At 37.4% G+C, this 15,238-nt stretch overlaps 1 protein-coding gene across 1 annotated transcript in view; it reads left to right on the top strand.

The window, feature by feature from the left end:
• Cfap47 (cilia and flagella associated protein 47) overlaps positions 1-15,238 on the top strand; it is a 446,261-nt gene that overhangs the window by 160,279 nt on the left and 270,744 nt on the right. The window contains exons 31-32 of the mRNA XM_060374666.1: positions 6,458-6,539; positions 11,925-12,047. Coding sequence (XP_060230649.1) covers positions 6,458-6,539; positions 11,925-12,047 — 205 coding nt within the window. The remainder of the gene's footprint in view (positions 1-6,457; positions 6,540-11,924; positions 12,048-15,238) is intronic.

Below are 15,238 nucleotides of genomic sequence, written 5' to 3'. Positions count from 1 at the left end.
AAAAAGGCACATGGTCATCCCCTTAGATAATGAAAAAACACTTGATGAAATACAATACTCATTCATGTTTAAAGTCCTGGAGAGATAAGGGATAGAAGGTTCTTATCTAAACATAGTAAAGGCAATAAACAGCAGCCTATAGTCAACATCAAAATAAATGGAAAGAAACCTAAATTAATCTCCCTGAAATCAGGGATAGGACAAGGCTGCCCACTCTCTCCATATCTCTTCAACATAGTCCTTGAAGTCCTTGCTAGAGCTAGAGCAATAAGAAAATTAAAGGGAATAAATAGAATTGAAATCAGAAAAGAAGAGGTCAAAATATCACTATTTGTAGATGATCCGATAGCATACTTGAGTGACCTCAAAATTTCTACCAAGGAACTCTTACAACTGATAAACCCCTTCAGTATAGTGGCTGGATAACAAATTAACTAAAAATATCAGTAGCCCTCCTTTACACAAAAGACAAATGTGCTAAAAAAGAAGTTAGGAAAACAATACCTTCACGGTAGCCACAAAAGATATAAAGTACCTTGGTGTAACTCTAACCAAGCAAGTCAAAGACTGGTATGAAAAAAACTTATAGTCTCTGAAGAAAGATCATCCTGAGTGAGGTATCCCAGAAGCAGAAAGACACACATGATATATACTCACTTATAAGTGGATATTAGACATATAATATAAGATAAACATACTAAAATCTGTAAACCTAAAGAAACTAAGCAAGAAAGAGGATCTTGCATAAGCTGATCAATCCTCATTCAGCAAGGCAAATATGAAAGACATCAGAAGAGGGAGAAAACAGGGAATAGGACAGGAGCCTACCACAGATGACACTGGCAAGACTCTAACCAGCAGGGTATCAAAGGAGATACTGAGACTCTTAGCCATGTTTCTTGCAGAGGGCAGGGAATCTTAAGAAAGAAAAGGGAGATAGAAAGTTCTGGAGGGGACAGGAGTTACACAAGGAGAGCAACAGAACCAAAAATTCTGAGGCGAGCATTTTTTTCTGAGGCTGATACTCCAACCACTGACCATGCATGGAGATAGCCTTAGAACCCCTGCACAGATGTAACCCGTGGCAGCTTAGTCTCCAATTGGGTTCTATAGTAAGGGGTACATGAGCTGTCTCTGATCTGAACTCAGTGGCTTGCTTTTTTATCACCTCCCCATGAAGGGGTGGGGCAGCCTTACAAGGCCACAGAGGAAGATAATGCAGCCAGTCCTGAGGAGACCTCATAGGGTAGCATCAGATGAAAGGGGAGAAGGACCTCCCCGATCAGCTTACTAGGACAGGGGCAAGGGAGGAGAAGAAAGAAAAATGACAGGATTTGGAGGGTAAGAGAGAGGGAGGTACTGTTAGGATACAAAATGAATAAATTGTAATGAATAAAAAATTGAAATAAAAGAAAATATCAAAGTCTTTAGTCATTGGGAAAATTGAAATCATAACAATATTTCACCTATCAGAATTGGTAAGATCTAAAACTCTGTTGACAGCACATGCCAGAGAGGATGTGGAGAAAGTGGAATACTCCACCGTTGCTGGTGGGAGCATAAACTTGCACAACCAATTTGGAAATCAATCTTCTGCTTTCTCAGAAAATTGGGACTAGCACTACCTCAAGACCCAACTACACCACTTCTGATCATAAACCTGAAAGATACTTTACCATACAACAAATATATTTGCTCACCTATGTTCATACAAGCTTTATTTGTAATAGCCAGAATCTGTACACAACCTATATGCCCCTCAGCTGAAGAATGTATAAAGAAATTGTGGTACATTTACACAATGGAATGGTGCAGAGCTATTAAAACTAAGGACATCATGAATTTTGCAAGCAAATGGATGGAAATAGAAAAGATCAGCCTGAGTGTGGTAAAACAGAACCGGAAAGACACAGATTGTATATACTCACTTATAAGTGGATATTAGCCATGTAATACAGGATAACCCTACTAAAATCAATAGATCTAAAGAAGCTAAAAAACAACGAGGACCAAAGGTAGGATGCTTACTTCACATTCAGAATGGCAAATAGCCACCAAAAGCAGTTGAACAGAAGTAACAGGACAGGAGCCTACCATATATGTCTTCTGAAAGGCTCCTCCCAGCAGGGGATCGAAGTAGATGCTGAGACTCACGTCCAAACTTTGGGCAGTGAGTCTTATGGAATGCTGAAGGGAAAGGAGGATCTGGAAGGACAAAGAGCTCCATAAGGAGACCAACAAAGCCAACAAATCTGGGCCCAGGGTCCCATGAAGAGACTGATCCACCACCAACCAAGGACCATGCATGGAGGAGACATAGACACCCTTCTCAGATGGAGCCAATAGGCAGCTCAGTCTTCATATGTGTGCCCTAGTAAGGGAAGCAGGGCTTATCTCTGAAATTGACTCTGTTGTCCTGTCTTTGATCAGTTCTCCCTGGTGGGTGAACTTGCCAGGCCACATAGGAAGAGTATCCAGGCATTCCTGATGAGATTTGATAGGGTGGGGTCAGACAGTAGGGGAGGAGGAATGCTCCCTTTTCTTTGGTGTAGAGGAGGGGATAGTGGGGAAAAGAGAATGAGGGTCGGACCTGGAGGAGATGAGTGAGGGTGCTACAGTCAGGAAACAAAGTGAATAAAGTATGAAAAATTTTAAAAAAGTAAGAAACAAAGTCACAGATTTAAATTCAAAAAATTTTTAATTAAAGACTTTCATACACCCATAACTTATATGAGGTGCCCTTTTGTCTCATTTAAGGTCAAGTCTATGACTGATCCAGATTCTCAAGAGACTCAGGATAATTTGGTAGCCATCTTTTAGAAAAGAATAACAACTTGGAATTACACAAGTTGGTGTGCCGCTTTACATGGTATTATAATGTAAGGAAGCCTGACGTTGAAATTGTCTTTAATGACAGTGATTCTCCTTCTTTCTTGAAGCTATGTATAATTAGAAGTTGTAATATGGGATGGATCTGAAATTTTGAGCTTTAAGAAAGAGAGGTTTGATGACCTCTATGACATTAACAAAACACATAATATATGAAAGTTAAATTTTTCTTTTTTTTTCTCTAAACCTCTAAATTAGTAGTACTCAACCTTCCTAATGCTGCAACAATTTAATATTGTTCCATATGTTGTGGTGAATTCCTACCATAAAATTATTCTTTGCTACATCATTTCTGTAATTGTGAGAATGTTATGAACCATAATATCTGATATGTGGATTATCTGATATGTCACCCCCAAAGGGGTCATTGCCCACAGGTTGAGAACTGGTGTTCTAAGTGAAGTCAAGGTGAGAGAATGGGAAAATTAGATATGTTAGAGGAAAGAACAATAATGCAATAATGTGCATCATTTAACAACACTCTATGTTTATGTATTGAATTGTTCCCTACTTAAAATTTCTGTCCTGGAGCACTAACTCCCTTGATGTGGAGAAAAAAAAATCTCAATTAAATAAGGTCAGAGATAGAGGTAGGACTTAAGTATGTGTCCTTTTAAGAGATAGAAAGGGAAATTTATTGAAATGGTGACATTTTAAAGTTATATTTTTATGGTTGTGAGCCTAACCTTTAATGGCTGAGACATCTCTCCATCCCTAGTAATGGGAACAGGGACTATCTCTGATATGAAGTCAGCAGATAGCTCTTGATCACCTTTCCCTGAAGGGTGAGTAGCCTTATCAGGCCACAGAGGAATACAATGCAGCCAGTCCTGAGGAGACCTGATAAGCTAAGGTCAGAGGGAAGGGGAGGAAGGCCTCCCCGGTCAGTGGACTTCAGGAGGAGAAAAGGAGAAGATGAGGGAGGGAGGGTGGGATTAGGAGGGAATGAGGAAGGGGGTTACAGCTGAGATTAATAAAAAATAAATTAATTAAAAATAAGAAACATGATTATAACATTAAAACAAGTTATATTTTAATTTATCATTTTATACTTTTAATCTTCAACAGACTAATATAAAAAGGTGAACTCACTAAGGTAAATTTCAGACACATTTATTAAAAATGACATTTATATAACTTAATGGAATATTCACTTGGCTTGGGAGAAGATTTAAATAGTCAGCTTCGTGGCACTTGTGATTATTGTTTGCCTATTACACAGGAGTGTTGACATTAACATGGGTTATTTTGTTTTGACATTTTATGATGTGAGCATTGCAGATATGAAAGAATGATTTTGACATTAAAGCCAACCCATTGAGATTTATTTTCTCTTTATCAGTAAATACATGCCAGTCAGGATATGTTGACTGTGATAAAAATTACTTAACATTTAGAAAGTGGCAACGTTGTTAATAAAATTGGGCCATTAATCCAATATATGTGCATATATCTTAGCATGGAAATGAATGTATTAAATAAAAATGCTGTTATAAATATAAATGCTATTTACTACTCTTCTTAAATTTATACCTCAGTGGATAGGGACTTTTGCATAGGTAAGATACCACCTACCTATTTAGTTGTTGCATGAGTTATGTTTAGAGATTAAGTTAGAATTCTAAAGACCTCACTGTTTGAAGATTATCTTTAGAATTTATTAAATCATTATATTTTCTTTTATTTTGAAATAATCATTGAATGTAGAATTCTCAAGCAGTAAGCCTGTTCAAAGTGTAACCAAATGTATCATTAAAGGCATTTCTCTATAAAAGGACAAAATAGACATAAAGTCTCTTGGTGAGATATAATATAATAACTATGTAGTCATAAAGTTAGGCCTTAAGAAACATTCATTTCTTAAAAGGACATTGTAGCCAGCGCTGAAGAGATCTGATAAGCTAGGATCAGATGGAAGGGGAGGAGGACTTCCCCTATCAGTGGACTTAGAGAGGGGCAGGGAGGAGATGAGGGAGGGAAGGTGGGATTGGGAGGGAATGAGGAAGGGGACTACAACTGCTATACAAAGTAAATAAACTGTAATTCATATAAAAATAATAAATTAAAAAGAAAAAAGAAATATTCAAAATGAAAATCAAACGTGGAGATAATTGTCAAAAAGTACAATAATCGTCCTCAACTTTTATAGAGCTCTATTTTATAGCGCTGGACAATAGGTTACTTATAAGGAATATGTTATCTTAATTCTTGAGAGGCTCATGTTTAATTGGTCCCTGTTTCTTTGGGCTATGATTAGCCTTTATTATAAATGAAAACTTGCTTCATATATATATATATATATATAAAATAAGAATTGCAGTATATATATATATACTTATATATACACACACACACACACACACACACACACACACATATATATATATATATACTTCAATTCTTATTATTTAGGATTTATGCTGGACTTCCATGCTAATGAGTAGAGTTACAAAAATAAAAAAGAATTCTTAACCCTGTGTTAACGTAAATATGATGTTTGTAGAAGTCATATACATAAATAAGAAATAAGAATTGACTGAAAACCAAAGAATGGATGTTGGATTTTTTGAGTCTTGCTTTACTGTATACTAGTCCAGAACTATATAGAACTGAAGAACTCTAGGAACTGTGTTCACTACTTCATTCTCACAAGTTCCCTTCCTTTTATTTCTATTATTATTCATTAGTAAATGTGTCAGGGTTTCATGTTTCAGTACCATCTTTTACACCTTTTCTTCCTATTCTTTTCCTCACTTCTCTAACCACAGGCCTAAATTGATGAAAGTGTATCCTGCATTGAACACTAGTTGTAGACTTCTTTGTTAATGCTATAGAGCTCAATGCTGCTCTGTGCAAATGAGTTACACCCAAATACCCAAACCTCCAATAAAAACCACCTTTCAACATAGTTTACTTGACTTTTGCTAGTGGTTCTATTGATGACAAGCTTCCATATGAAGGAGTGTGGTTTAAATCACTTTTGAAATTTGACAGTGTTGAAATAGTGTGTGTATGTATTAACATGTTGAATGTGGTAACTTACATATATATGCATAAATATTTTCATAATTTAAAATTCATCATATATAGGGCTTCATTTATTTTATCAGAAGTTTACACAATAAACTATTCCAAAGTTTTCAACATGCCATTTAGAATGAATTAGTTCATTAATAGGTTATTTTACTGTTTTAGGCATATCAAATGATACTCATTTGGTATTAGAAGACTAATGATCATATTTTTTTTAAATCTATGCATTCTGCAGATGTTTTTTAAATACTAGTAGTTATGACAATAATAAAATATTGCCTTGGCTGAAAAGACCAGAATCATTGCACACAATATATTCAGTCAACACATAAACATAGATAAGTGTGATTATGAACACTAATTTTTTCTCATTAATGAAATTTTATAAAAGTAATATCATACATAATTACGTATTGAAAGAAGATTTTAAATTAATTATACAAATAATATAAAAAGCATGACACTTTTGAAATAATTTACCCAAAAGTTACATCAAATGTTTATAATAATTTTATAATTTGGGATTTTCTTTTAGTGCTCAAGGTGGATGCATTTCTCATGTATTGCCAGAATTTTTGCTTGAACCAGGAGATTATAAGAAATGGCTTGAAATTACAGTAAGATAATTTCTAATTATAATTTATGTAGTCATTAAATTTACTCATATGTGGTATTTTTAAAAATGAGTCAAGTTTAGATGTTGTGACTTTGTATCTGAAATATCCTAAAGCTTGAGCATCTCTTTTTTTTTTTTTTTTTTTTAGGTTCTGTTTTCTTTTTTTTTTTATCAGTTACATTTTATTAACTCTGTATCCCAGCCGTGTCCCGATCCCTCATTCCCTCCCAGTCCCTCCCTCCCTCCCTCATCTCCACCGTGCCCCTTTCCAAGTCCACTGATGGGGGGACCTCCTCCCCATTCATCTGATCCTGTTTTATCAGGTATCTTCAGGACTGGCTGCAAAGCCCTCCTCTGTGACCTAACAGGACTGCTCCTTCCTTTGGGGGTGGGGAGACCAAAGAGCCAGTCATCGAGTTCCTGTTAGAAATAGTCCCTGTTCCCCTCACTTTGGGAAACCAATTGGTTACTGAGCTACCACAGGCTACATCTGAGTGGAGGTTCTAGGTTATATCCATACATGGTCCTTGGTTGAATGTCAGTCTCAGAAAAGACCCTGTGCCCAGATATATTTGGTCCTTGTGGAGCTCCTATCCTTTCCCCATCAGACTAACTCCCCTTCTTTCTTATGATTCCCTGTACTCTGCCAAAGGTTTAGTCATGAGTCTTTTCTTTGAAAACACTGCTAGTTAGAGTCTTTCAGATGCACTCAGTAGACTCCTGTCATACGTTCAATGCACATCCCATCGGTCTTTCTAAATGAGGATTGATCATCTTACCCCATGTCCGCTCAATTGATTGTCATTTTTAGGTGTATAGATTTCATTATGTTTATCATATCTTATAGGTCTATATAAGTGAGTATATCCCATGTTTGTCTTTCTCCTTCTGGAATATTTCACTCAGAATGATCTTTTCTAGATCCCACCATTTGCCTGCAAATTTCATGATTTCCTCCTTTTTGATTGCTGAGTAGTATTCCATTGTATAAAAATACCACAATTTCTGTACCCATTCCACCGTTGATGGACATCTGGGTTGTTTCCAGGTTCTGGCTATTACAAATAGAGCTGCTATAAACATGGTTGAGCAAGTGTCCTTTTTGTGTACTTGAACAAACTTTGGGTATATACCTAGCAGTGGTATAGCTGGGTCTGGAGGAAGCACTATTCCTATTTGTCTTAGAAAGTGCCAGATAGCTTTCTAGAGTGGTTGTACCAGTTTACATTCCCACCAGCAGTGGAGGAGGGTTCCCCTTTCTCCACAACCTCTCCAGCATGTGTTATCGCTTGAGTTTTTCATCTTGGCCATTCTGATGGGTGTAAGGTGATATCTCAGGGTCATTTTGATTTGCATTTCCCTGATGGCTAATGAGGATGAGCATTTCTTTAAGTGTTTTTCTGCCATTCAATATTCCTCTGTTGAGAATTCTCTGTTTAGCTCTGTTCCCCATTTTTTAATTGGATTACTTGGATTGCTGCTTTTCAGCTTCTTTAGTTCTTTGTATATACTGGATATTAGTCCTCTGTCAGATAAAGGGTTAGTGAAGATTCTTTCCCAATCTGTAGGCAGTCGTTTTGTTTTGATGACGGTATCCTTTGCTTTGCAGAAACTTTTCAGTTTCATGAGGTCCCATTATTGATTGTTGCTCTTAGAGCCTGTGCTGTTGGTGTTCTGTTCAGGAAGTTGTCTCCTGTGCCAATGAGTTCTAGGCTGTTCCCCACTTTTTTTTCCAATTGATTTAGGGTATCTGGTTTTATGTTGAGGTCCTTGATCCACTTTGACTTTAGTTTTGTGCAGGGTAATAAATATGGATCTATTTTCATTTTTCTGCATGTAGACATCCAGTTGGTCCAGCACCATTTGTTGAAGATGCTGTCTTTTTTCCATTGAATGGAGTTGGCTTCTTTGTCGAATATCGAGTATTCATAGGTGTGTGGATTTATTTCTGGGTCTTCTATGCGGTTCCATTGATCCTCCTTTCTGTTTCTATGCCAATACCATGCAGTTTTTATTACTGTTGCCCTGTAGTACAGCTTGAGATCAGGAATGGAGATACCTCCAGATGATCTGTTGTCGTACAGGATCGTTTTGGAGATTCTGGGTTTTTTGTTTCTCCATATGAAGCTGAGAATCTTTTTTTCAAGGTCTGTAAAGAATTGAGTTGGTATTTTGATGGGAATTGCATTGAATCTGTAGATTGCTTTTGGCAGTATGGCCATTTTCACAATGTTAATCCTACCAATGCATGAGCACAGGAGATCTTTTCATCTTCTGATATCTTCTTCGATTTCTTTCTTCAGAGACTTGAAGTTTTTCTCAAACAGGTCTTTCACTTGCTTGGTTAGAGTCACACCAAGGTACTTTATGTTATTAGTGGCTATTGTGAAGGGTGTTGTTTCCCTAATTTCTTTCTCAGCCTTTTTGTCTTTGGTATATAGGAGGGCTTCTGATTTTTTTTGAGTTGATTTTGTATCCTGCCACTTTGCTGAAGGTGTTTATCAGCTGAAGGAGTTCTCTGGTTGAATTTTTGGGGTCGCTCATGTATACTATCATATCATCTGCAAATAGTGACACTTTGACCTCTTCCTTTCCGATTTGTATCCCCTTGATCTCCTTTAGTTGTCTTATTGCTCTGGCTAGGACTTCAAGTACTATGTTGAAGAGATATGGGGACAATGGACAGCCTTGTCTTGTCCCTGATTTCAGTGGGATTGATTTAAGTTTCTCTCTATTGAGTTTGATGTTAGCTATAGGCTTGCTATATATTGCCTTTACTATCTTTAGGTATGTGCCTTGTATCCCTGATGCTTGAGCATCTCTTAACAGCTAATGTTTGTACGTGAGTGTGTATGTGTATGACTGTGTGTGTGAGTGTGTGTGTGTGTGTATGGACACAGGTGTTGGAGTTAATTTTTTTTGAGGTCCCTATACAAAAAATGAATTAATGACTTTCTACTTTTTTTTCTTTTCTTGCAGGTTTAAGTGTGTGATATGCGTGCATACATGTCTACCTGTTTACATGTGAATGGGTGCAAGTGTATGTGTTTGAAAACTTATCAGTGCTTATGCATATGGAAAGCAGACATTGATGTTAAGCCTTCTCTTTGTACTCTGTCATATAGTTTAAGGCGGGTTCCCTCACTTGAACCTAAAAATAGCTGATATCTCTAGTCTAGCCTGCTATAAACCTTTGGGGAGTCACACTTGTCTGGCTTCTGGGCATTAAATCTATTGGCAAAAGTACATACACTTATGCAATTTTATCCTTAAATGTAAATTTTAAGACTGTATGTCTTGTCCTTGTGGAGCTCCTGTCCTCTCCCAGTCATACTAACTCCCCCTTTTATCATATGATTCCCTGCATTCTACCGAAGGTTTGGTTATGGGTCTCAGCATCTGCTTTGATAAGCTGTTAGGTAGAGTCTTTCAGAGGCCCTCTGTGGTAGGCTCCTGTCCTGTTACTTGTTTTCTCCTACTTCCAATGTCCATCCCATTTGTCTTTCTAAGTGAGGATTGATCATCTTACCCTGGGTCTTCTTTCTTGTTTATCTTCTTTAGGTGCACATATTTTAGTATGTTTATCCTATCTTATAGGTCTATATAAGTGAGTATATGCCTTGTGTGTCTTTCTGCTCCTGATATACCTCACTCAGGATGATCTTTTCCAGATCCTACCATTTGCCTGCAAATTTCATTATTTCCTTGTTTTTTATTGCTGAATAATATTCCATTGGGTAAAAGTACCACAATTTCTGTATCCACTCCTCATCTGAGGGGCATCTGGGTTGTTTCCAGCTTCTAGCTATTATGAATAAAGGCTGCTACAAACATGGTTGAGCAAATGTCCTTGTTGTGTACTTGAGCATCTTTTGGATTTATGCCTAGGAGTGATATAGCTGGATCCAGAGGAAGTGCTCTTCCTAATTGTCTGAGAAAGCACCAGATCGATTTCCAAAGTGGTTGTACAAGTTTCCATTCCCACCAGCAATGGAGGAGCCTTCCCCTTTCTCCACAACCTCTCCAGCATGTGTTGTCACTTGAGTTTCTTTTTTTAATTCTTTATGAATTACACTTTATTCACTTTGTATCCCCCCTGTGGTTCCCTCCCTCCTCTGGTCTCAATACTTCCCTTCTTCCTCCCTCTGCACACATGCCTCTCTCCAAGTCCACTGATAAGGTGAAATCTCAAGATCGTTTTGACTTGCATCTCCCTGATGGCTAAGGACGTTGAGCATCTCATTAGGTTTTTCTCTGTCATTCTATATTCCTCTACAGAGAATTCTCTGTTTAGCTCCATACCCCATTTTTTAATTGGATTACTTGATTTATTGCTTTTTAACTTCTTTATATATTCTAGATATCAGACTTCTGTCAGATACAGGGTTGGTGAAGATCCTTTCCCAGATATATCAGGTCACGGGGGTCCTCTATGAGACTGTTTCTCCAACCAAGGGACATGTATGGGTATAACTTAGAACCCCTGCTCGGATGTAGCCCATGGTAGCTCAGTATCCAAGTGGGTTTTCGTAGTAAGGGGAACAGGAACTATTTCTGACATGAACTCAATGACTGGCTCCTTTACCTCCCCTACTTCCGGAGAAAGGAACAGCCTTGCTAAGCCACAGAGAAGGACATTGCAGCAAGTCCTGAAGATACCTGATGAGCTAGGGTCAGATGGAAGGGAGGAGGACCTCCCCTAGCATGGTCTTGGAATGTGACAAGGTGGAGATGAGGGAAGGAGAGAGAGATTGGGAAGGAATGAGAGAGGAGGCTATGGCTGGGATACAAAGTAAATAACCTGTGATTAATATTACAAAAATAAAAATTTTAAAAAGACTGTACGTCTTTTAGAAAAAAATGTAATCTTGCAAAGACTTGATACTTTCTTTTTTGAAATATTAGGAGAGAACAGAGAAATTAAACAAGAAATTCATAGTTTTCTCAAAGTATAGAGCTCATTTTTTGGAAACCACTTGCTGAGGAGAATTATATTTTAGGTAAATGAATTTTACTTATGGAAATCACTTACTTACCATTTGACATGCCATAGAGAGTCAGGTACTTATGCTATGGTCTTATGCTGAGTTCTTGTGGGTCATTCCAAAGGGTGCAGATTTTTGAACTCAGACTCAGAGGGACTTTGTTTCCTTTTCTATTCCTTCTATTAGAGAGGACAAAAATAAATGTGTGAAGTAAATAAGTCTGTGGTAATTCTCTGTGTGGATAGCCTCAGTGCTTTCATAGAGGTAAATGTCTTGATGAATGCATAAAATGAGCATCTGAATATTTATTTAAAATGGGAAAATCCTATATCATAGTTAAAAATTGACATTAATATTTGCTTTGCTTTTTTATTTATTCTGTTGTATTTCATTTTTAAAAGGCATCCACTAAAAACAAGGCTCTCTGTACACTTAAGAGAAAATGTTCTGTTAATATAGATGTGGATAAATTTGAAGCCTGGAGTAAACGGGCATGGACAGATGTATTTCTTCAGATATACAAGGTAATACTTCCACTCTTTTTTGCTGTAATTTTGTTGGTGTTGTTCATTCACACAGATAGTGAAATAGCTTAGGATATGATGTTATGTACATCATACACATCATAAACACAGTGGCTTAAATAAATTATGTTTTCCTTTTTATGAAAATATTTGGAAGTGAATGATTCAGAGCTGTGGTTGATGTGTTCCATCCTTTCACCTACGGATCAGCCTTTCTGATTAAACATTTTTTCCAAAATCCTTTAATATAAATTTAAAATATAATTTTAATATAAATAAAATATAATTTTAGTTAAATAACAAAATAATTTTTAATACAATAAAATAATAGAGTCAGAAGATTTGTTACTATATTTAAATCATGTTCCATATACATACTCATTATCCAGAATTGAAATAGCAGGACCTACTCCACTTTTCAGCCCTGTTTCTACTCTACGGAGATTCATTTTTTAGACTGTAATTGTCTTCCTTCCTTATCTTGGTATATGGCTATTATCAATAAGGCTTACTGTAACAGTTTATTTTTATATTGTACTTTTGTGGTTTAATACATTTTACTAAATTGTTATCTGTGAAATAAAACTAGACAGATTCTGAGTTAAAGTATGTAAGCAGAATTTTTTTAGGATTTAATAATAAGATAATTTATGGAGTTTAAGATACCAAAGATTATAACTCCTGGTATTTATATAACTATGATTTATATATTTTAGTTATGTATTATTATAGTCTCAGTTATGTTTTTTCTATTTCCTTTTATGAGATTTGTCCACATATTTGAGATATGGAGAGATGAGTTGTTACTACAAGTGCTTTGCTCTTAATTTTTATTTTAATATAGTAAAACACCATATTACATATGATAGTCTTATTGTCAGTTCTCCATCCATAATTGCAGATGTCAGTATACTTCAAGAAATTTTTTTCTGTATTGTGCATAAAGACTTGGGAATTATCCTATATAATATGGCTAATAGCCACTTAACAGTGAGTATATATCATATGTGTATTCCTGCTTCTCACTTAAGATGATATTTTCTACTGCCGACCATTTGCCATAAATTTCATGATTTCCTTTTTTTTTTGATTGCTGAGTAGTATTCTATTGTGTATATGTACCGCAATTTTTGTATCCATTCTTCAGTTGAAGGATATCTACGTTGTTTCCAGATTCTGGCTATTATGAATAAAGCTGAACATGGTTGAACAAATGTCCTTGTTGTATGGTTGAGCATATTTTGGATATATGTCCAGAGGTGGTAGAGCTGGATCTTGATATAGCACTATTCCTAATTTTCTAAGAAAGCACCATATTGATTTCTAAAGTGGTTTTCCTAGTTTACATTCTTGCCAGCAATGCAGGAGGGTTCCCCTTCCTACAGAACCTCTCCAGTATGTTTTGTCCCCCTTAAGTTTTTTACCTTAGTCATTCTATTGGGTGTAAGGTAGAATCTCAGGGTCATTTTGATTTGCATTTCCCTGATGACTAAGGACATTGAGCATTTCTTTTATTTATTTATTTATTTATTTATTTATTTATCGATTTATTTATTTATTTCAGTTTATTCACTTTGTATCGCAGTTATAGCCATCTCCCTCATCTTCTCCCAGTACCACAAACCCTCAATTTTTCCCCCTATGACCCTTCCCTAGTCCACTGATAAGGGAGGACCTCCTCCCCTTTTATCTAATCCTAGTCTATTAAGTCTCATCACGACTGACTACATCATCTCCCTCTGGCAAGGCCACAGGGGATAGTCATCAAAGAGCCAGCCACTGATTTCTTTTTAATTTTATTTTTTTCTTATCAGTTACATTTTATTAACTCTGCATCCCAGCTGTATCCCTCTCCCTCATTCCCTCACAATCCCTCCCTCCTTCCCTCATCTCCACCGTGCCCCTTTACAAGTCCACTGATAGGGGGGTACCTCCTCCCCATTCATCTGATCCTGTTTTATCAGGTATCTTCAGGACTGGCTGCAAAGCCTTCCTCTGTGACCTAACAAGACTGCTCCTCCCTTGGGGGGTGAAGAGGCCAAAGAGCCAGTCATTGAGTTCCTGTTGGAAATAGTCCTTGTTTCCCTCACTTTGGGAAACCAATTGGTTACTGAGCTACCACAGGCTACATCTGAGCAGAGGTTCTAGGTTATATCCATACATGGTCCTTGGTTGAATGTCAGTCTCAGAAAAGACCCTGTGCCCAGATATATTTGGTCCTTGTGGAGCTCCTATCCTTTCCCCATCAGACTACCTCCCCTTCTTTCTTATAATTCCCTGTACTCTGCCAAAGGTTTGGTCATGAGTCTTTGCTTTGAAAACACTGCTAGTTAGAGTCTTTCAGATGCGCTCAGTAGACTCCTGTCATACGTTCAATGCACATCCCATCTGTCTTTCTAAACAAGTATTGATCATCTTACCCCATGCCCGCTCTCTTGATTATCTTTTTTAGGTGTATAGATTACGGATTTCATGTCAGAGACAGCCACTGCTCCAATTACTAGGGTTCCCACTGGGAAACTGTGTAGCCTATGGGCTTACAATTAGCAGGAGATCTATATCCTCTCCAGGAGTGGGCCTCGGTTACACTATCGGTTTCTGCTGGACCCCTGGGCTCAGAGTGTTTGGCTCTGTTGATATCCTTGTGGAATTCCTTTCCCCTCCAGGTGTTTTTTTTTTTTATTAATGATACTTTATTCATTTTGTATCCCCCCATAAGCCCCTCCCTCCTCCCCTCCAGATCCCACCCTCCCTCCCCTTTCTGCATGCATGCCACTCCCCAAGTCCACTGATAGGGGAGGTTCTCCTCTCCTTTCTGATCTTAGTCTATCAGTTCACATCAAAAGTGGCTGCATTGTCCTCTACTGTGGCCTGGTAAGGCTGCTCCCCCCAAAGGGGGAGGTGATCAAAGAGGAGGCCAATCAGATTATGCCAGAGGCAGTCCCTCTTCCCATTACTATGTAACCCACCTGGACACTGAACTACCATGGGCTACATCTGTGCACAGGTTCTAGGTTATCTCCATGAATAGTCCTTGGTATGAGTCTCTGGGAAGTTCCATGTGTTCAAATTTCCTTGTTCTGTTGCTCTCCTTGTGGAGACCCTGTCCTCTCCAGCTCTTACTATTTCCCACTTCTTACATAAAATTCCATTCACTCTGCCCAACAGTTGACCATCAGGCTCAGCATCTG

Source organism: Meriones unguiculatus, chromosome X (genome assembly GCF_030254825.1).
Source record: "Meriones unguiculatus strain TT.TT164.6M chromosome X, Bangor_MerUng_6.1, whole genome shotgun sequence".
Lineage (NCBI taxonomy): Eukaryota > Metazoa > Chordata > Mammalia > Rodentia > Muridae > Meriones > Meriones unguiculatus.
Note: the sequence above shows the minus strand (reverse complement) of the source record. Positions and strands in the feature narration are given on the sequence as shown.